General features: G+C 40.5%; 1 protein-coding gene across 3 annotated transcripts in view; it reads right to left on the bottom strand.

Moving 5' to 3' along the window:
* The window catches only part of KIF13B (kinesin family member 13B), a 185,607-nt gene that overhangs the window by 62,868 nt on the left and 100,231 nt on the right, over positions 1–22,508 (bottom strand). For all 3 annotated transcript variants that reach the window (XM_029201887.1, XM_029201888.1, XM_029201889.1), the window contains 11 exons: positions 20,075–20,205; positions 16,490–16,576; positions 14,785–14,975; positions 14,030–14,240; positions 12,977–13,139; positions 11,333–11,479; positions 9,769–9,918; positions 9,352–9,480; positions 4,275–4,445; positions 2,860–3,017; positions 1,419–1,551 (listed from right to left, as the gene is read on the bottom strand). In XM_029201887.1, coding sequence (XP_029057720.1) covers positions 1,419–1,551; positions 2,860–3,017; positions 4,275–4,445; positions 9,352–9,480; positions 9,769–9,918; positions 11,333–11,479; positions 12,977–13,139; positions 14,030–14,240; positions 14,785–14,975; positions 16,490–16,576; positions 20,075–20,205 — 1,671 coding nt within the window. The remainder of the gene's footprint in view (positions 1–1,418; positions 1,552–2,859; positions 3,018–4,274; positions 4,446–9,351; positions 9,481–9,768; positions 9,919–11,332; positions 11,480–12,976; positions 13,140–14,029; positions 14,241–14,784; positions 14,976–16,489; positions 16,577–20,074; positions 20,206–22,508) is intronic.

The raw sequence follows: 22,508 nt of genomic DNA, 5'->3' as shown, positions 1-22,508 counted from the left end.
AACACGTCAGGTGCTGGGAAGCTGGCGCAGCGAAGGGCACACGGCAGCTCCTCATCCTTCCTCCACACCTTACCCCATGCAGCTCTTCCGCTTGGCTGTTCCTGAGTTGTATCTTTTGCAGTAAACTGGTAACATTTCCTGAGTTTTGTGAGTCATTCCAGCAAACTATGAAACCTGAGAGTTGCGGGAACCCTCAACTGTAGCCAAGTAGGACAGAAATGTGGGTGACCTGGGGCCCTGATACTTGCAGCTGGCGTCTGAAGTGAGGGCAGTCCTGTGTAAGTCTGGGCCCTTAAACCTGTGGAGTGTGATGCTCGCTCTGGGTAGTTAGGGTCCAAACTGAACTGAATTACAAGACACCCAGTTGGTGCCTGCAGAGAAGCAGAGAACTGGTGGGCATCAGAGGGAAAAACACTTCTCATCTCCCATGTATCAAGCACTGGGCTCCATATAGTATTTCTTTTTTTTGCGGTACGCGGGCCTCTCACTGTTGTGGCCTCTCCCGTTGCAGAGCGGGGGCTCCGGATGCGCAGGCTCAGATGCCATGGCTCACGGGCCCAGCCGCTCCACGGCATGTGGGATTCTCCCAGACCGGGGCACGAACCCGTGTCCCCTGCATCGGCAGGTGGACTCTCAACCACTGCGCCACCAGGGAAGCCTCATATACAGTATTTCTAATCCTCACAATAACCCTACAAAGTTGGTGTTATCACCCCGCTCCACTTTACACCTGAGAAAAGGTTCCGGGAGGTGACTGAACTTGCTCACGGATATACAGCTAGGCCATGGGACAGCCAGAACCAAACCCCAGAACGTTAGACTCTGAAGTGCTTGTTCTTTCTGCCATGTCACACAGCCTCTCCTTGTCTTTATAAATGTTCTAATGCTGCTTGATACGTTTGTTTTATTTCCTACAGTTCAATTCTAAGTCACTTTAAAGCTTATCTTTTTCTTTTTTTAAAAAAAAATATTTATTTATTTGGTCGCACTGGGTCTTAGTTGCAGCAGGTGGGCTCCTTAGTTGCAGCACGTGGGCTCCTTGTTGCGGCTTGCTGGCTCCTTAGTTGCGGCTTGCTGGCCCCTTAGTTGCGGCATGCATGTGGGATCTAGTTCCCTTGACCAGGGATTGAACCCGGAACCCCTGTGCACTGGGAGCACAAGTCTTACCCACTGTGCCACTAGGGGAGTCCCCAAAGCTTATCTTTTTCTTGCTTAAACTTCACAGAAGCTGGTTTTAAATACTGTAAACAGCTTTATTTTTGAAAATGAAAGAAAATACACATGAAGGGAGAGAAAACTTTAATAAGTAGTCTTGGCCAATCTAGATGTCATTATCCCTGATGTTTCTGCTAAAAGGAATCCAATATTAACCTTTACGACACCAAAGAATTCAATGTTAACATTAAAAATTTCATTACCTGCCGGAGTTGGAAGATTCCACCTGTTGGCACGTCCTTTGCAGGAATTACCTCTACAGGGCAGTATTCACCATTCTCATTCTGTTCCAAGATTTGAACCCAGAATTCCACTTTCCTGGTGACTTCGCTCCATCTAGGAAATAGTTGAAGTTCTTGGAAAATCATACATTTCTATTTCAATACAGGCAGCTTAGGATCCTACACATGAGAATTAATGATGAAAATAACCTCCAAACAGAATAACTCAGTAGAATTATCTGTAGTTCAGTGAGTAATACACAAATACGTACTGGCAAATGTAATTAAAAGCAAAGTTCAACAAACAACATCAGAACTAAAAATGATGCCTTTATTTCATTCAAAAAGGTATGATAATTACAAATCTATTTCAAAGTGGTTATTCAAAAGTTTAAACATTGTTATCAGAAGTACAGAAGTAAGTTGCAGTGATTAGCTTTTCATACAGCAAAGGTAGTGCTGTATGCTTTAGTGACTTGACAAGTATCTCTGCTGAGGTCAATAAGAGAATCAAAAAAAAAATCCCAATGTCTAATTTAGTACTTGGTAAAACTTTCTAAATACAAAAAAAAGAAGAAAATCTGCTTCTCATCTATAATCAGATGCAGTACAAATATACGCTCTTTCAGTCTTTTCCTTTTAACTCTTCTGTTTAAAATCCTGGTCAACAAGTAAGCCTTCCTCCTTCCATGATTAATGCTACTTGAAAAGAACTTTGAGCTAAAGATAGACTAAGTAAGGGACTTCCCTGGTGGTGCAGTGGTTAAGAGTCCACCTGCCAATGCAGGGGACACGGGCTCGAGCCCTGGTCCAGGAGGATCCCACATGCTGCGGAGCAACTAAGCCCGTGCGCCACAACTACTGAGCCTGTGCTCTAGAGCCCACGAGCCACAACTACTGAGCCTGAGTGCCACAACTACTGAAGCCTGCATGCCGAGCCAGTGCTCCACAACAAAAGAGGCCACCGCAGTGAGAAGCCCGCGCACCGCAACGAACAGTAGCCCCCGCTCACCACAAATAGAGAAAGCCCGCACGCTATAACGAAGACCCAACACAGCCAAAAATAAATAAATAAATTTATTTTTTTAAAAAAACATGTAAACCTGAATTCCAGAGTATATCTTGATCTATTTTCTCTACAGATGATTAATTAGAAGTATTTCATAATGATAAGCAACCTATTCTCCAAAAATTCATTTCACACTTTATTCTTAACTACCGATTTCTTAACTTTTTCCCATCACTCTTCAAAGTTCACTCCTCCAAGGAAGTTTAACTGTGCTGTTAATACCGTGGACATAACACCAGCTATTACTGGAATACTGGTAATGCTCAGGAAGGGGTAACCTTTATAAATGACAATATTAATCTCTAGCAATTTTTTAAAATTATAAATGGAATCAGATGGATATCTAAAATTCACCTGTCCCGAAGGCTGCGTGTTTTTGCTTGGATAATCCCCAAATCCCACAGGGTTGGGTTTTTCCGAGGATCATTCATCTTATGGCCATAGACTTCAATTGCCAAAGCCCCTTCTGAAAGATGTTCAATAAAGTCTTCAGTGATGCCAACAGAAAATTCCTGAAAGGAAGTACAGAAGAAGAAAACACCTTCTGGTGATCTTACAATTACTTACACCTGACATATCTTCACTTCATTATGGAGAAGAGAGATAGAATGTTTTAGCCATAGGACAAAACTGTCATCCAACACCCATAACGAATGCTCAGATGGCCCAAGGTTCTTAACTCTGATTTTTAAAAAACTTTTCACCTTGAATATCTATTGTGAAAGACCAGCACTGTATTCTATTTTGTTATCAATATTTGGGGAGCTATTTTTGAAAGTATAAATAATTATATTAAGAATGACAACAATGATCTACGTCTTGATATAAAAGTTATTACATCCAGTAAGGCAGCAGTGTGTTGGAAAAACAATTTTTTTCCAGTTTTTAGGAAGTTAACTGTCTCCAATAATGAGAGAGAAAGGAAATAAATACTGATCATCAGTGCAAATAATCACCTATTTTAAAAAAATTCTCCTACCTGTCCATCTTTGTACGATAGATGTAAAACAGCCTCTTTCAATAATTAGGATTAAGCTCTAAAAAAGTTTATTTTAAAAAGTCATAGAATCTCTCTCTCTCTCGATCTTTAGCACAACAAAAGTATTTCTGTTTTAAACAGATTAGAAAGAGACCTCTCTCGAAAAAAAAAAAATGAGATGGCTCAAGTGAGATAAAGTAGAAAAAGAGAATTTAGAATCTGACAGTCCCGGCTCTGCTAGTTACTAGCCATGGGCAAATGACCTCTGAACCGACTTCTTCAGCTAAAAAAAGCACTGTCATCAAATACAACCGTGGGAAAGAGCAAATGAAAGAATCACAAAGTGCTGAACAGAACATTAGGGGCTCCACAATGCTAGTTCTTGTCTCCCTTCTATCTTCACTTTCTCTAAAACACTACTTTCCTAACCTTCCCAGATGACAGTTTCTCCAGTAACTCATACAAAACATGGATTCCTTCTGGAGAAGAGTAGACATATGTACATATAGTCACACAAAAGTTAACTTTTGATGCTGGAGGAGTTACATGCACTGACACTATAGTTTTGCTTTTTCCCCCAGGCTTACAGAGGTATAATTGACATATAACGTTGTGTAAGTTTAACATGTACATACAGTGTGTTGATGGCACTTTAGTCTTTGACTCCAACCCCACTCTAAGAAACTGATCCAAGACACAGACTGGTACCAAATTACTCAGCAAAATATGGGTTGCTTTTTGTTTTGACCTGAGTAATTAAATGCTGCCCCAGTCTGGAAAACACACTTACATTGCATTGATCAAAGACAACCATGCACTGAGGTTCCTTGCTGACAGGAGAGGATGAGGTATCCACCTCGGGTGCAACAATTACCGGCTCCTGTTGATCCCAGAAGTTGTATTTGCAGAATACAAAGTGGGACAGATGCTGTGGCAAGCCGGTGGCTTGAAGTATTTTAACCTGAAGGAAAAGGAAGACTGTTTTTAACTCAGAAAGTTCCAAGAAGTACTTTGAGTCAGAGACACAGGCTCTAGTGCTGACTGTGTCACTAACAGTTGGTTTACGTTGACCAAATCTCATTCAACCTGGGCTGTATTTTTGCATCTGTGAAATGTCATATTTAGTGAGAGGTTGACACAAGGTATCAGTAACCTTGACGATATACAAGTGGACATTTTAAAGCATTTACAGGCTGATGAAGAACATTTAAAATTCTAGTTTTTATATCATCATCATCTTCGGAAGAAGAAAGTTCTCAAACATCAGCACCATTCAACCACACAAACTCGGCCAACTATGGATACTACGGCCCAAGGACACAAGATTGTTAAGAATGATGAATGAAGAATGAAAACAGTGTGCATACCAGTAAGCGGTAAATATTCAGAAAAGGGCAAAAAAACATTTATTTGATATTTTAATGTATAATAAAGAACAACGTTCTCAATTGGAATGTTACTTGCTACTAGAGCGTTTCTGGAAAACTTTAAAAGCATCAGGAATGTATACTCTGAAGATCTGGAGGGGTGAACGGAGGAGACAAAAGATGGTGACCGCTGACCATTCTCTGCAGCGATGTGTACGATGCCTCCTCCGTGCAGATTCAGGGAGGAGGGCCAGATCAAAGGAAATGTGCCCTGGGCTGCTGGGGTGTGGGGTTTTGTGATAACTATGTGCGATTACAGAAGTATGTGTTTGATCAGACCAGAACGCCCCCAGAAGAAATGCCCATAATAGACTTTAAAGCAGCCAATGGTCTAAGTATTTCTTTTGGCAGGCAGTGTCAGGTTGATTTTTAACTTTTGTGATAAGTTGTGGAAGAAACTAAATCCTGAAATTAACTAAGCTAAATTCTGACTTCACAATCCATGAGGCCAGCCTTCAGGAGACTGCACACTCATCAGTTATCATGCTCTTCACCTGGTCGCTTCCTACATGTTGTATGACGTACTCTAAACCTCCAGTGCGTAAAATTAACGAAAACAGATTTGAGTATGTGGCAGAAGTTTACATAGCTTAGCAACCACAAATGTTCTTACTGCTTAATGAAGTATTAATAAGGACACAGAAAATCATGCAAAGCAGACGACTATTTTCTTCTATAATGGGTAAGCAACGGATGGGCACTCCTGCTATTACTCACTTTTTCCTGTGATGGCATAGAGTTTGAAACATCTAGATAGCAATTCCCAGGCTATGAAAGACAGATTGACTAACACATTTTGTTTGTCCAAACCAAATAGAGGCATTAGTATTTGGCAATTAATTTTTCATTAAGTTTTAAAAACCATGCCCTTTTCATTAAGTGTTTAAAATGCTTATTATATTCTTTAAGATGAGGCAATGTGGTATTTGGGAAGACTGCAATATTCTGGAGTACAAAGATCTAAATAAAAATTTCTGCCACTTATTAGCTTCTGTTTATGAGCAAATTACTTAAATTCTTAGGCTTAGTTTTTCTCCTATGGAAAACAGGATAGCTACCTAATGATAGATGTGTGAGGACTAACCATACCAATGAAATACAATGAATGAAATCACCACCAGGCGTTACGTGGATGGATGTTCAATACATACTTCTTTGTGACTGAATTCCATCTGAAAGTTAATTTCCTTTCTTAGAAATCAATTTCAATTTTAAGATTGAAATAAATAAGAAAGCAAGGTTTCATATGCTGAACTCTCTCCCCTATAGGCAACTCCTCAGGAATGAGACTGCAGGAATAAAGAATATCAGGAATAAAAATATCAGGAATGATATCTAGAACATAGGTTTAAGTTTTTGCTTGCAGAAACCAAAATCACCACCAGGTGTCAGAATACCACAGACTTCAACTTGCCACTGCTCCAAGACCTACAGCCCTGAAATGTTAGGAGACAACTGATGTTGTTCGTGGTTTTAAAATACACTAATTTTATTTAATGTAATTAAAATGATCAATATGTTAATATGTGCATACTTTTTTTCAAGACAGAAAAATAAATCTAGTCTTCTTTTAAGGGCCAGTGATACTCATCACCTGTGATATCTTAAGTGTCCCCAAACTGGTATCTTTTGTTTTTTTCCCCACCAATATTTAACTACCATACAGTTTATTTGTCTTCCTCCTTTTACACAAAAGGCTATTACACACTCAGAATATGGTGTCTAAAAACCACTCCCCACTGAAAGGGATCCAGTTCCTTGGAGAAATGGTCTGGGACAAGGAATGTACAGTCTGTGCCACACCAGAGCAGGAAAGCTGGCACACTCTCTGAGGGTTAGGGTTGTATCAAAGGACTCAAGAGCCACCCGAAGAGGCCTCCACAGGCCAAAGATTGGATCGTTTGAGCTTCGATATAGGTAATGAATACAATGGATCAAAACACACCAAGTATATTTAAATCCAAGAGTTCATAATGATACGAAGACCAAACCAAAAAAACCTCACTTGTCACTTTTGCATAATAGTAGGAAAACCAATTCATTATTTTGAAAACTAGTGAATAAAGGGAGAGAATGGAGCATTCACCCTGCCTTTTAGATACAAATTGCACCTCTGAATAGCAAAATAGTTGACAGTAGGAAGGTTCACTCTACAGAATTCCAGCTAATAAATGAAGGGATGATAGAATTATTTTTTCTAACTCCTAATGAAATACCTAGGTAATAACCATCAACGATTGCTAACAACCCCAAAAGAGAACCAGACATGATGTGCCTTCTGATGGAAGACACCTCACCCTGTAAAGGATCATCGCCCCTCCCCTCCCCCATAGGTCACCTTTATATCTAACTCCCAATTTACAGCAAATACACCTTAACACAGTAAATAATACCAACCAGCAAAATCCAGACTATGAGAAAACACACGATGACAACGCAGTTTCTACAATAAACAAATTTCAGAGTGAGAGAGAGAGAGAGGGCAAGCAGGAGGGAGCAAGCATAAGGGCCAGAGCCTAAAGATTAAAATATAAAATAGACTAAAGACACCAAGACGACCAGGGAAACTGACTGGATATTTCATGATATTAAAAAAGTATTAACTCTTGATCATGATATCCTGGCTAGGTTGGTTTTTTAAAAGTCCTCTTCTTTTGGAGATATATATACTAAACTATTCTTGAAGAAATATGATGTCTGGGATTGCTTCAAAATAATCCAAGGGAAGGGGACAGCGGAGAAGCAGCTTGTGTATATGAACGAAACAAGACTGACCACGAGTTGATAGTCGAGGGAGGATGAATGGGGGTCCATGACACCATCCTACTACTTTTCTATAGGTTTGATGTCTTCCATAAAAAAATATTAATACATTTTAACTTCATTTAAAAAAAAAAAAGCCTAAGTTACCCAGTGACAAAGATACATTTCCCAAGTGAGACAGTACCCTCACATGTTACTTCACGAATGGTAACTTTCACAGGTTGCATTTCTGGTCCATCCCCTTTAAAGTGGGCCATTATGAGTCACAAAGCCTATGTCTCCCCATCTTTGATAATCCTATAACCTCAAAGGAAATGTTCTGAAATCGAGTACAGTACAAAGATTCACCTTTTAGTGAATTAAGAATACTTCCCCGTCACACGGAAGCAATGGACCGTCAATTACTAATTGAGACCTCCTAAATACATGCAAAGACCTACGGAAGGTGGCCCAACTCTAACAGCTTTAGCTGCTCCATACCTGTAGCTGATGCCTAACTTTCTCCTTTCAAAGTGAAACTCAATTCTAGAACTAGTTACTGAGCTACAAGACTGGACCTAGGATAGACTGTGAAATGAGAGTGAAGTGTGGGCTTCCTGGCCTCACCTTTGAATGGCCTCCTCACCCACACACGGTGTCTAAGCCCCTTGCTGACTTCTCGTCTTCAAAAACCTTTTTAAGTGGTTCCTGGGTGATTCTCAACCCATGGCACCCTGGCCCACTAGAGTGTGCCTGGAAATGCACGATGGGATGTTCTCCTTGTCATAATGAGTGAAGAGGCGGCCCTACCTATGCTGACCTAACACGCGCCCAGCAACCACCCGTGACGATACCACAGCCCCCTAGGGAGAGGACAGCTTTACATAACATGCTCTCCTTCCAGTTCACTCTGAGTCTCATCTTTCCAGAAATATCCCTCAGACCTCACTATGTGCATTCATTGATGACCCCTACTCTGTGTCCCAGAACAACTCGTATCTACCCCTCTCAGAGCACACGGCGTCACACAACACTGGAGTCCTCTGTTTACCTCTGCATCCCCCAAAGGTGCACACCAACTACACGGGTTGCTCCCCTGACAGCACGAGTCCTGCCTTACTCATTTTCATATTCCCAGCGCCTGACAGTGTCTCACAGACGATACCCAACACACAGTTCAGGGACAGCATGCGTGGGAAGAGCAGAGAGGAAAGGGTCTGGGGCGAGGACATGATGGGACAGCACAAGCAAAGGCATGCTCCTGAAGAGGAAACAAGAAACATGGAAAGACAGTGTGAAGAGTGGCTTAGGCGGCTCCTTAGCAATAGGACCAGGGCTGGGACACACCTCCAGCATCAGAAGAGGCCCAAAAGGAGGAGGAAACCTGTGTGAGAAAACTGGCTTCTCTAGAGAGAAGTTCAGACAAACTCAAATTCACATAATTTTAGGGCAGAACAGCCCAGAAGAAAGAGGTGACTTATCCAAGGGGTCACAGAGGAAGGGAGTGGAAATACCTGGCTACCTGGAATGTCAGGAAAATGTGATGAAATATGCTCTCTAGAACACTAAATACTAAAGATTTATTTAGAGACAGATATTTTCAAAATTTGAAAAAGGACACAGTATTTACTGTCTAAATACCCACAATCCTCAAAACCAGCTGTACTTCTACTACTTCTAAAGGAAAGTGGGCCTTACCATGCACACGAGTTTGTTCTCCTGGGTCTCCTTATCAAAGGACGCATCTGCAGCATCATCACCCCCCGCAATTCTCTCCCCGATGTCACCACTAATGCGCATCACCTCTACGTGCAGCCGGCCTGCCACCTACAGCAGGGGGGACAGAAGCAGATCCTTTCTCCAGATTTTGTTCTTTCCTCTGTGGTACAGTCAAGTGGTTAGCTTAGTGGTATAACAGGTTCTACCAGTTACTTTTCCTCAAAGTATTTATTTGGAATAATCACCATCCAGCAGTATGGAAACACAGATATTAATAATACACATAGATAATGCTTGTCGTTATTGATGAAAAATTATAACAACAATTTACTATCACCACCCTGTTGTTCCTCGAACTGTTCTCTGCGGGACACAAGGCACGAGGAGAAAACTAACCTCTCCTTTCTGGTTGATGATTGGAACAGCATATTGTAACTTCACATCATAGAAGAGGGACTCAAGGAAGACATTAGCCATCCCAATGAGACTGTGATTTTCCTGCTCATCATAGAACGGATCTGCACGCTTGAAGTAAGACCGTATCACCTTTGGAGAGATTCGAAACATACAGCTTCAGAAAATCTCTTAAAATAAACGAATTCAACCTACCACTTTTTGATGCAGTCTAATAAAGTCATTAAACTTAGCCGAAGTATAGCATTGTATTGCATGCACGCACACATGCACACGCACACACACACACACACACACTCTTCCTCATTCCCGCTTAGAATGGTGGTCAGCACCCTTCACCCATGAGAGAGCAATCCCAATAACACATCATTACTTTCATCATTTCTTCTCCCTTCCATGGAAACCTTGCTGTGAAAATAGAGAAAGCATACGTTGACTAGAAAAATCAGCGGAGTGTACAAAAGTACTCTATTTTTCATTCACATCTATTCCACCTGTCCCTACCAAATCATTAGACACGCTGCTGCTAATGAGAGGTGACCCCCTTACAAGAGTGTGGTTTGCTTGTTATTTGTTGTTAATGTTATTTCATTTCTAAGTTGAAATAGGAGAGGAATACAGAAGAAAACGGAAAAAAATGTTTTAAGAAAAAAATGTCATCTAACTATAAGAAGTCATTTTTATTGATGAACTTTTTTTTTTTTTTTTTTTTTTTTTTGCGGTACGTGGGCCTCTCACTGTTGCGGCTTCTCCCGTTGCGGAGCACAGGCTCCGGACGCGCAGGCTCAGCGGCCATGGCTCACGGGCCTAGCCGTTCGGCGGCATGTGGGATCTTCCCGGACCGGGGCGCGAACCCGTGTCCCCTGCATCAGCAGGCAGACTCTCAACCACTGCGCCACCAGGGAAGCCCTTGATGAACATTTTTACAAAACAAGAGGCTAAGGAAGTAAACAACTCTATGGGGCCCTAGGACCAGCAGTGTTGAAAATATGTAAAAATATACATAATTCATACTTCTATTTTAAATAGGTACAAGCACACGGCTGACCTAAATGAGCAAACCTGAAACTTGAGGAGAGAGTACCAGAATTCAGACCTATGGCACCTGCTTTAGGATCAAAACGCCTTCAAAAAATGTTCCTAATAGTATAAATATTAAGGTACCACTGATGTTCAGTTCAAAAAACAGATGTTGTAGTTTTGTTATTTGCAAGGTTAAAATATGTTGAGAAATGGGAAGAGAGATATTAAGGCCTGAGTAAAACCATGGGAGACAGATACACGTAACACCAACAGAAGCCAGAACAAACATAGAAGATTCTACTAGAAATCCACAGAACACAAATGTGGAGAAGAGAAGATGCCAGAAAAATAGGTTATTAAAATTCTTGACTAGCTAAACAATTGACAGGATTAAAATAAGTATTGTATTTATTAAACAAGATATTTTGGAAAAATGAACAGTTCTTCCCTAAAATGGGCAGGCTCATTCCTGAGCGGTTCCTTCTGTGACTATCAGTTAAGTAGTTTTTCTCAAGTAACTTACTGGGGTATCTTCTTCACACTCCTTCCACTCCTGATAAAGATCTCTCATATCCAATAACCTGTTGTCCAGTTTTTCCAAAGACCAAATCTGCTTCCCTTTTCCTTTTCTTCTCACCTGGATGGCAGGTTCACTAAGGAGAGAGCCTCGCTGCGAAGACAGTAAGAGTGGCGTTGGGAAGCACAGAGATATCTATGCATCGTAGACATCAACCCCAACATTCTATACCCACCAGTCAAATGTCATCGACTAAAATGGAAACTGTATCATTCTTTAATCTGTTCAGTGCAGAACTTCCCAGAAATCTTACAAGCTTAATATAACCTCTTTCTATCTAACTGCAGTCAAAATTTAAATTTAAGTATAAATCTAAATTTAAACTTAAATCCCAGAAAAGTAGACCATGTCTATGGGGAAGTCAAAAATGTTTTATTCAGGACATCATATGACCAAAGAGTATCAGTGGGTAGGAAGAGAGTCATAAGCACTGAATGGGAAGGGAAAGTTTGTGGGATGGATGGTGAAGAATTTTTACCTTTCAAAAGTTAGAATTTTAAAAAATTTCTGAATGGCTAAGTATCTTAATGTGATACAAAACACAAATGATTAAAAGAGTAAGCTGTGAAAAGTATCCTATTTACCCATTTGGAGGCAACAAATGATACCAACTTCCAAATATACATAGTTTGAATTTATTATTAAGACGGTACAGAACCAGGTAGAGATGCTGGTTGTACAACACTGTGAAGGTACTACATGCCACTGAATTGTTCACTTTAATTAATTTTATGTTACGTGAATTTCACCTCAAAAAAAATAAATAGTACTCATTTAAGTTTTTCTAGCTTAGAAAAGCAACGTGCTTTTAATGTAGAAAAATATTTAAATGTTTTGAAATCACAAAGTAGAAAATAAAAACGCCCCTGTAGATCTCCCCCAGAGAGATGTACCTATCAGATGTCTAATCAACTGAGGTTTACCGGAAATTTTTTTAACTGTTCTGATACGTCTACTTAGAACTTTGGAGAATTATGAAAGACGCCAATGTTGCCTTAACATCTTGCCTATAATCAGTTCCAAAGAAACAGAATTTACATAACGAAGCAAGGGTTTTAGAATTCTGAAGTTCAAAAATTACCGTTCTCTCGCATACTGCAAAGGCCCGTCTACCTTATATTCAGCCAGGTAGGGAAACGAATATCTGAATACAAAATGCTACCTAATCCATCAAAAATTATGTACTAACATGATCAAGAGCTATAAAAGAACCCAAATAAGTGAGAAAACTGAATGGCAAGGATAGGAGACTATGATGGGACTTGCCCTCTGCATTTTATAAGGCTTCTTACATTATAAAAAAAAAAAAGAGAGAATTGTGATTTTGAATACCCACATGAAACAACTAGTGGACAGTTGTGCCATGCCATCTAGTGACAAGTAGAAAATAACATGCTATAGGTAAAATGAATCCCTAACTTGGGGGGGGAGGGGTGGCGGGTGGCAGAGGAATAGCATGAAGGGAAGAACCACTTGGGGTACGGGTACTGCTGGGGATGGGGATGAGGGCAAACCCCCCACCCCGGTGTCTGAATAATATGAAGGCGTTTTATCCAGTGATATCTTTGTTTTCATTAACGTCAATCTCACCTTCCTGTTGGCATCGAGGCTGGAAGCTGGAATCTGTAGGGTTACTTTATACTCTGTCCGTTTATCCAGTTCTTCCGCAATGTAACTAGCTTCTCTCACCAACAGATTGGCCTTAACGATTTGTTCCCTCAGCCTCATCAGGCTGTTATTCAGTGTTGCTTCTCTTCAAAAAAAAAAAAGGGGTGGGGGGCAGATAACCATTAAAGCAGCACATCAGAATATTATATAGTGCATGGTACGTTAACACCAAACTGCGAACCAAGCTTTACAACTGTCTTTTGCACACAGGGAATACATCACCGACGCTGGCCCATGCACGCACTTGAATGTGGGCTACATTACAAGCACGGGCACATGCTCCTGTAAGAAGCTGGCCAGAGACTAGGGCTTGGCAAACTTGACTGTGTATACAAATCACCTGGGAATCTTGATAAACTGAAGATTTTGACTCAGTAGGTCTGGGGTGGGGGGACCCAAAACACTACATTTCTATCAATCTCCAGGTGACAGAGATGCTACCTGTCTGCAGACCAAACTCTGAAGAGCAAGAGGTTAGTTAAATACGTCTGTAACCATGGATAAAACATTTAGTGCAATGCTAATTAGCTCAAATAGAGATCAAACTTTGCAATCTGAATCTCATTGGTACCATGCTTTACCTACCTGATAAACCACCTTTCTCTTTTTCCTTTTTTAAAAAAAGCATCTACCCACGCTTCAGAACCTAAAGTATAATATACAATGATAAAGTATAACTTCTAAGTACACATACTTGCTTAGTAAAATCCAAAAGCCATACAAACTGAAAATGGGGCAGCACCTAACAGGGGCGGCTTTAAATAAATCAATATAAATTGACAATTCCCTTTTTTTCTTTTTCAAAAGTGGGGAGGGGAAAGACAATGCCAAGTGGTTCCTAGCTGTAACACTCTCTTTTAATGTAATTCATTTTTAAAGTAAGGCCTAGATTTTTCCGCTCCGTATGTTATGCAGGTGGGTTAAAGGTGACGAGCATATGCTACGCAGGTGGCACAGGCCCTGTGCTCCACCTACCTCTCTTCCGCCCACTGCCTCAATCGCTGCTGAGCGCTGGGTGAGTGGAAGGAAAACTTGTCCGAACTACGACAGTTCTGTTTCTCAGGAGACAGCCGTCTCCGGAGCTGCTCCAGTTCATGTTCGTACATGAGCCTCTGGCGCTCCAATGCAGACCGTTTCTCCTCTTCGTGCTGTTGTTCTAGGCTGTTCAGTATTGACTGCATGGGATCTAAACAAGTGTTGTTGTTTTTTTTTTTAAGGCAAATAATAAAAGGTTAACTGCACAACACAATATACTTTAAATGTTCTGTATTATTATGTTGTTTGTCATCCTAATTAATAACGTAAGATTCTTATAGACAGTTAACTATCCTTACTCCCAATTACTGATCGTATTATCTATTCTGTCAGATACATGCCAAACCATCTTCCATATAAAAACAGCAGGTCTATTTGTATGTTCTACACATAACCTAAGACAGAGTTAACGGTCCGGAAATCCACTACAATAATAAGCCAGTGGCAGTGAAGTCTCAAACCTGAGAAATTCTATCAATGAGAACAAAGTTTTCAGTGATTTGTGTATCAAGGCAGAAAGAAAAAACAAGTTTTTATAAGCATAATAAATTAAGGCCAAAGTCACAAAAGAGTTGAGTACAGAGAACAACATGAAGATTTCCTTTGTTGCTAACGTTTAAAAAGTGTCCATTGTAAACAACTCTAACAGTCTAGCAACTCTGAAAGATTCTAAAAAGCACAACAGATCTGCTCACCGTTACTGCCCAGAGCCTTCATGGTTACCTCCATCTGCGCGTACTCGTAATTGAAGTTGATTTCGCTGGACACCTCACTGGATGAGTCTCCATCCACATCCAGCTGCTCAGAACTGGTGTCATTCTTCATGGACGTGTCTTGTTCCTCATCTTCTCCACCTGCTTTCTTTTTCTTTTTAGGCAAATTAAGTCTTGGGGAGAAAGAGAATATTATCTTTTAAAGAAAGATACGCATTTATTCATTGCATTAATTAAATATTAGCACTTGCTAGATGCCAAGGGGATACTATGTGCATATAAGGCAATTACTGTACTCAGAAGTTTATATTCTAGTAGTAGAAATAAAACACAGGCACATGCGCAAATAATGACAACAGAGAGTGTGACACAAGGCCACGTGACAAGCTAGGCGTCAGAGAAAAGCTGAGGACCACCTCACGCTGGACTGAAAGAGGCAGGGATGACAGAATAAGAAGTCATCTGAGCCCAGCCTTAAAGGCTGAGGAGAAAGCAGGGCGTTAGGACAGAGGAACAGCATGAGGAAAAATGGAAACTCTCATAGCCTCTGGAGAAATTAAAAATTACACGGAGATACACAAAATTTGTAGAGCAAAAGTTGCGTGAGATAATGGTGGAAAGATCAACTTAACCCAAACTATGAAACTTTGAACACTAAGCCAAGCAATCTACACTTGATTAAGTTTAAAGAAAAAAATGAAAAAGACTTTCCACACACTTTGTACCCCTCTTTTCTCAACAATCAAAATAGCAACTGGCCCACAAGCAAAGGATCTAGTCAGCTTGATATAGGAAACACAGGGCCAGGGACAGGTAGAGGAACAGACCAGGATTTTAACTTTGTACCCTATCTAGCCAGTCCGTCCTCACCAACACAACACCAATTTTGTATGGGAAACAATATGCAGTCCCAGGTCAGACACTTTCCTTCTCAGCCTCCTTTGCAGCTGAGAGGCAAATTCTAGTGAATGAGACGTAAGTGGAAGGTTGCTGGGGACTCTGGGAAGACTCCTGCTTCTTCTCATCAGCACAGTCAGGACTATTCCTGCCACCCTTCAACCTCGTTTTCTTCGCATGTGCCTGAGTGCTGCCTTGATGTCTGGAGTGGCGTGGCCATCTTTAGACCACAGGGAAAAGCCAAGACAATGACACGACTTCTGCCATGACTCTTGAGAGGCTTAGCCAATGCCAGTAACCATCCTCCTTGGGAGTTCGGCTTTGTCAGAGAAATGAACTATCTGTTTAAGCCATTATAGTCAAGTTTGCCATTACATGCAGCTGAGAGCATTCCTAAATGAAATATTAACCTTATTTTATGGATAAGGAAACTTAAACCACTACTTTTCCAATAAAAAAAAAAAAGACAAGCATGTCAGAAAATAATTAATGAATTCTTATACCAGATGGCAAAGCAATCATCTTCCACTGGGAAATAAAAAGGAAAAACCATGTAAGTAAACACAGTATTTCTCCTGAGTGTACTTGTTCATGTGTCCCTTGGGCTCAAATCGTATAGTGAACAAGCGTATGTATAGTGAATAAATGCATATGCATAGTGAATACATACTTATGTGCACAAAACAACATAGAATACTTATAGCATTAAGTTTACTTTTTAATATATACTTTTCTATTTCAGAGTATAATCATCAAAAATCTACCTATTTAAGAGCCATGAATGTCATACCTGAAGAAGTGGTTGTTCCCCCATAATATCCTGTCCCCATGGTGTAGCTGAATAGGACTGGATACAGAGGAGCCATTTACAAATGTTCTGTGGGGAGAAGAGGTCAAACATATAAACAATGATTATCATGTTCTCTCCTTTAATTTTTCCAATACAATATAGGAAAAACAAAACAATCAATTCCCCAAAATAATATCTGCCCTTGGTGAATTTTATTACTTGTATTTCCTTCTTTGCTGATTTATTTTAAATGCTTATGGTACCAAGTATCATAGGTTATTATCCTCTATCTTTCAAAGCTCTAAATTTGTTATACAGCATATTAAGGAGTAAATATGGAACCACTGCAGCCAGTAATAAAAAGATGGTAGCAGTGTACACTACAACTAAAACAAGTATGTCCAATCTACACGGATAAAAAGAGCCAGTCAACCAACTAAACTCAGAAATATCTATAGTATCAGTAATAAGAAATGAGGCCTATGTTAAACTCTTCTGTAACTTCCTATAGCACAGAAAAATGTGCATATCCTATCAATAGATAGAAGATTTGTAAGATCCACTTGACTGCTTATCTTGACAACAGAGTTCAACAGAAGAAATGATGGGTAGAAGGATATTAAGGAAAAATTTTAGAGGGGCAGGAAATAAATAGAAAATTATGCATACCACAATAAGACTGATATTCCTGGGATACCAGTGTCATCATGCCTCTCTCCACTGAATGACTAACCTGCTCAGGTTTAGGATAAAGGTCAAGTTCTTTAACTTGACATTAAAGGCCCCGCAAAAGGAAACCCTCTTTATCTCCTTTTTTCCCACTTCTAGTGAATTCTCAACTCCAGCAAAAAAAAAAAAGAGGGGGGGGCGGATAGGGGTGTTATGTTCTGTCCACTAAACATGGCTGACTCTTCCTCCAAAGCGAGGCTTACCCCAGTCCTATAACCTGGAATAGGGTTCCCGTTCTCTATCACCCTGAGTCTCACTCAGTTTGATTTCTCACAAAGCCCAGTTTGGTTTCTACTTCCTCTGTCACTCCAACCAATACTACCTTAGTTTCTTTACGTTCCTAAGGCACTCACCTGGCTTTGTACCGCCAGTTATTTTTAATGTACATGCATACACACAAAACCTTACTCTCCATCTAGATTTCACTTACCATGTGGGTTTTTAAGCACTAAAAGTAATTGGTCTCTATGCTCCTACAGTCTGATTATTCAAAGCACGAGCTTAAAAAATAAAGTTATGACAAGAGGGGACCTACTAAAATTAGCAGATTTTAGCCTTTATGACACGAATACCTTACATACAGTGAGGAGTTTAATTAAAGGCAAACACATACATAGGCTTATTTTTTAAAGCTGCAGCAGTTAAATAAAAGCATGACTGTAATAACAGTTCTCAACATGTGGTCTGTATAGGGTCCCGAAGATCAAATTTATTTTTATAATAACACTAACCTGCCCTTTTTCACCATGTTGACGTTAGCATTGGCAAGGAGTAAAATTGCTGGTGTTTTAGCACAAATGAAAGCAGTGGCACCAAACATTTATCAGTAGTCACTGGATTATTCACTGCCATGCACCCACAATTTCTAAAAATGTTTCACTTGAAAAGGTCCTTGATGAAGCAGTAAAACTCAACTATACGCCAATAAAATGTTTTTAAAAAATAAATTTTTAAAAATAATAAATTACTACTTTTAGTAAATTTTGACCCTTGAGTAGTACACAACTTCTTAAACATTCCAGGTGACAAAATGAGAAGTACACACAAAGCACTGTGCTAATGCATACCAAAGTATAAGAACTGTCTTGAGCAGAAGACATGCTCAAAGTGGTTTTCTGGCAGACATTTTCTTGAAAATGAACAAAGCCAGCCCATCACTTTGACAAAAACAGCTGACAGTATTTGTTGCCAATTGTAAATGTCAAGCTTTCAAGTGAAAATTAGAGTTTTGGGAAATTTGTGTCAATGTCTTCCAACCAAAGACCACCAGGAATATTCCCGTAGTTGAACCAGTTGGGTTTATTACTCACGCAGGGGGAGGAGACACCACAGGAAGCATGGGGGCATCTCAGTGAGGGGGCCCGGGGGGACTCTTGCAGGACTGGGCTTCAGCTGCTCATCCTGGGAGAGGGTCTAAGGAGGTGAGAGTTCTGTATATACCGGATACTGCCAGAGAGCAGGAGTAATTCTATGATCGGGTTTGTCAAAAATCTTATCCACAGAGGATAAAGTTGTAACTGGTGAAGAAACAGCCACTCACTTGGCCGAGAGAAGGTGTTTGGTATTTTGGGTGTGGCATAGTGACCCTGGTTTTTGTCTCTGCTGAAACAAAATTATTATGTGGCCTGCTTCATCTTATTTCATCATAGCCTCGGAGTAACCTTCCCTGGGGTTGGTATCTGTGTGATTATTTAATAGGAGAATAGCACACCAGAGCTGGGAGTGCTGGGCCAGCTTACGCTCTATTTTTTTCTTTTCTCACTTGTATCCTTTACCATGAGCTTGATAGCTTCCAAATATTTACAGACTTTATGGATGAAATTAGTGATGGTATTAATGATTTTTTGACATAATGATGAATCAACATTCGGAAGATCAATATGTCAGTTAACCATCACCTATAACAGTTATATAGCCAGTTACACAACAGGGCAATAACAGTTTCAAAGCTCAAGGAAACAAACTGACAAATATTTAATTTGTATAATGTTATGCCTATTCATTACTTATTGAGCACTTATTTATTAGTCTGGTATTACACGCTAAGGATAGAGAACCAAAAAAGAAAGGTCCTTGTTCTCAAAGAGCTCACAGTCCAATGTGATAATAAAGGCTAACAGCCCACAAGAAGAACACAGTATGAAGTATTAACATAACAGGAAGCATAAAGTACACTAGGAAAATGTACTGGGGGCCCTTATTTTAGACCAAAGTAGACAGTGACAGAACTTAACCTTGAAGGTCAAACAGGAGTTACTTAGCTGGCCAGAGGAATGGCAGATGCAGAAGAATAGGAGATAAGCAGGAGGGATGTAAGGGATTTTTGCATCAAGAATAGAAGAAAGCCATCTGGTTGTATGGTGAGTGGACCAGGAAGATTAGGGTGCTGTCAGGAGTTCCAATCAAGATTTGATGGAGGGCTTCCCTGGTGGTTGAGAGTCCGCCTGCCAATGCAGGGGATGTGGGTTCGTGCCCCGGTCCAGGAAGATCCCACATGCCACGGAGCGGCTGGGCCCATGAGCCATCCGCTGAGCCTGCACATCCGGAGCCTGTGCTCCGCAACGGGAGAGGCCACAACAGTGAGAGGCCCGCGTACCGCAAAAAAAAGAAAAAGAAAAAAAAAAGATTTGATGGGGACCTTATTTAAATAAGGCCACGGCAGTACGTATAGAGAGGAAGGATTGGTTTAAGCCATATTAAAAAGTTAAATATTAAGGACTTGGTAACTAACTGAATATCTTCTTTAAGTGAACATAAAAGCACACAAAGGCCAAACGTCCTTATACCATCCGCAATTAGTGTACTTTCTTCCTCTTAAAAATTACTGTGACATTAACACTAATTAAAGTACATTACCTGGTGTTCTTTTGAGGAGTCAGCATAACCTGGCCTTCTGATGTGATGTCTATGATACAATGTTCAGGAAGAATTCCCATTCCACATAGTTGGATATCTTGGGAATTTGCTGAACCTATCAGTGTATGTTCCTACAAAAGAATCAAATTCACTGATCAATAGTGCATTCTTACATGTACACAACTGAAATCATCTACTCTCAGCTCTCATACATTGATCCGTTACCTTAGCTAAAAGATTTTTAAAGCAAATGGAATGACAGAGGGAATTTCTGGCTTTCTATAGAATTCATTCTACAAGTTCTATTTCCTTATAAGGAGTAATGCACTGAGTTGAGTTATAACTTTTAAACCTACAGCTACAGTTTTACATTAATGTCTATATTACATTCGTTATTTTCCATTGCAATCTTGATTCCAAATATTCTATACTACTCTCAGAGCATGGTCTGAAAACTACAGTTACTTAAGTTGTACATCACCTACCTGGTCTCAGTCAAGATGAGTCTACAAAGATAAAGAGCTATTCAAATGCAAGGAGTCTGAATTATTTTATGAATTACATGGTCTCCCTAGACCTCATAAAAGATATGGTAGATGTGTTCTTCTTACCCTAAACCCCCAACTACTCAATTCTCTAAGCCCTAATCACCAGTGTCACTTTTTGGCAGGTACCTGAGAAAACAGACATAAAAATCGAACTCCCTCTTATGTGCTTCAACATTTGACTGCCCTTAAATATTGATACTGACTGGGATGTGTCCCTAGGCCACCTTCTCCTTATACACACCTAGATCAGGGGTCAGATATGAAATATTTTAGGCTTTTTGAGTCATACACAATTACTCAATTCTGCCCTTGTAGTGTGAAAGCAGCCAGACAATATACAAATGCACAAGTGTGGCTACTTTCCAATAAAACTTTACTTATGAACACTGAAATCTGAACTTCATATAATTTTCAAGAGTCCAAAATATTATGATTCTTTTGATTTTCCTCCAACCATTTAAAAAATGCAAAAGCCATTCTTGGCTCCTGGGCCATATGAAAACAGGCAGGGGGTGAGATTTAACCCATGAAAGCAGGTTGCTGACCGTTGACCATGATGATCTCATCCAGTCCAATATGCTTTAAATACCATACACACACACACACACACACACACACACACACAATTAAATCACCAACCAGGAACTACAGACTTTAGTTCCATCATTCTCCCACCTCCACTATCACTGCCCTAGTCATAGTCACCATCATTTCTTGCCTACTGGGCACAACTTGTATGTCTAAAGACATTTCAAAGTGAAAGAGCCAAAGCAGAACTTTTGCTTCCACCTTCCCACCACCCCATTGAGTCTATTCCCTTCTCCAATACTAATGGCACCACCACCACCCAGCTGGTCAACTAGAAAAGCTCAGATGCTATCCTGGAGTCTTCTCTCTGTCTTAGCAGTCTACCTCCAGCCCTGTGTCAATCAGGAAATCGTCAAAGACTCTCCCTCTGAAATATATCAAGAATCAGCTCACTTCCCACCTCTACTATCACATCCTATTCTCTTGCCCAGGTGAATATTAGAGCCTCCTTCTATTTCTCCACTTCTATCCACCCCACCCGCTGCCACCACAACAGCCGATCACGTGATCCCCTATCGAGAATCCTCTAGTGGCTTCCCTTTGAACTTCTAAGAAGTTCAAATTCTTACCCAGGCTGACAAACCCTCTGTGATCTGGCCCCTGCCTACCTCTCTTATCCCAGCTCCCAGCACTCTGCCTCTCCTGGAGCGTGACCCACCCACTCGGGCCTTTCACCTGTTCTCTGAGCACACTGACTGCTTCCTCTGTCTGAGGTGTTCCTCCCCTGATCTTGATATTGGTAGTTTCTTATCATTTCCACCTTAGCTTTTAAGTACACATCCTCAGAGAGGTGCAGCCTGAACCAACAATCAGAAGTAGCCACCCTGTTACTCTCGTGCCTGAATTCCTTACAGACTGACTGTCCGTGGGTTTCCTGTCCATCTCCATGGCTAGCATGGAAACTCCAAGACAGCAGAGGACAGCCTGACCTGCACCACCCCACCACTGTATTCCAAGCATGTAACACAGGCCTGGTACATTTAGCCATTAGATAAATATAAAAGAAAAATAAATGAACAATCCATTCCCTTCAGACTCAGGAAGACAATTTTCTCCTCTTCTTTGCTGATATCCCTTCTAATTATACTCTGGGTTCCAATTCTTCCCATCTCTTCTGGGATCTCAACCTCAGAAAAAGGCCTCTTCCCTTCTATTATTTTCATTTTCCCTTTTCTGGGGGTTTCTTCTCTCAAGTATGCTGCAGCAGTGTTTCCAAGGAAACAAAGAGCTGGGATCAGAACTGTGCCATGGCATCCCGTTCAGTCCTCAAGGAGTATATACAATACACAGAGAGGGCA

The sequence above is a fragment of the Monodon monoceros genome, unplaced genomic scaffold (assembly GCF_005190385.1).
Source record: "Monodon monoceros isolate NGI ecotype Baffin Bay Population unplaced genomic scaffold, NGI_Narwhal_1 Super_Scaffold_5, whole genome shotgun sequence".
NCBI lineage: Eukaryota > Metazoa > Chordata > Mammalia > Artiodactyla > Monodontidae > Monodon > Monodon monoceros.
This window is presented reverse-complemented; position numbering and strand designations above follow the sequence as displayed.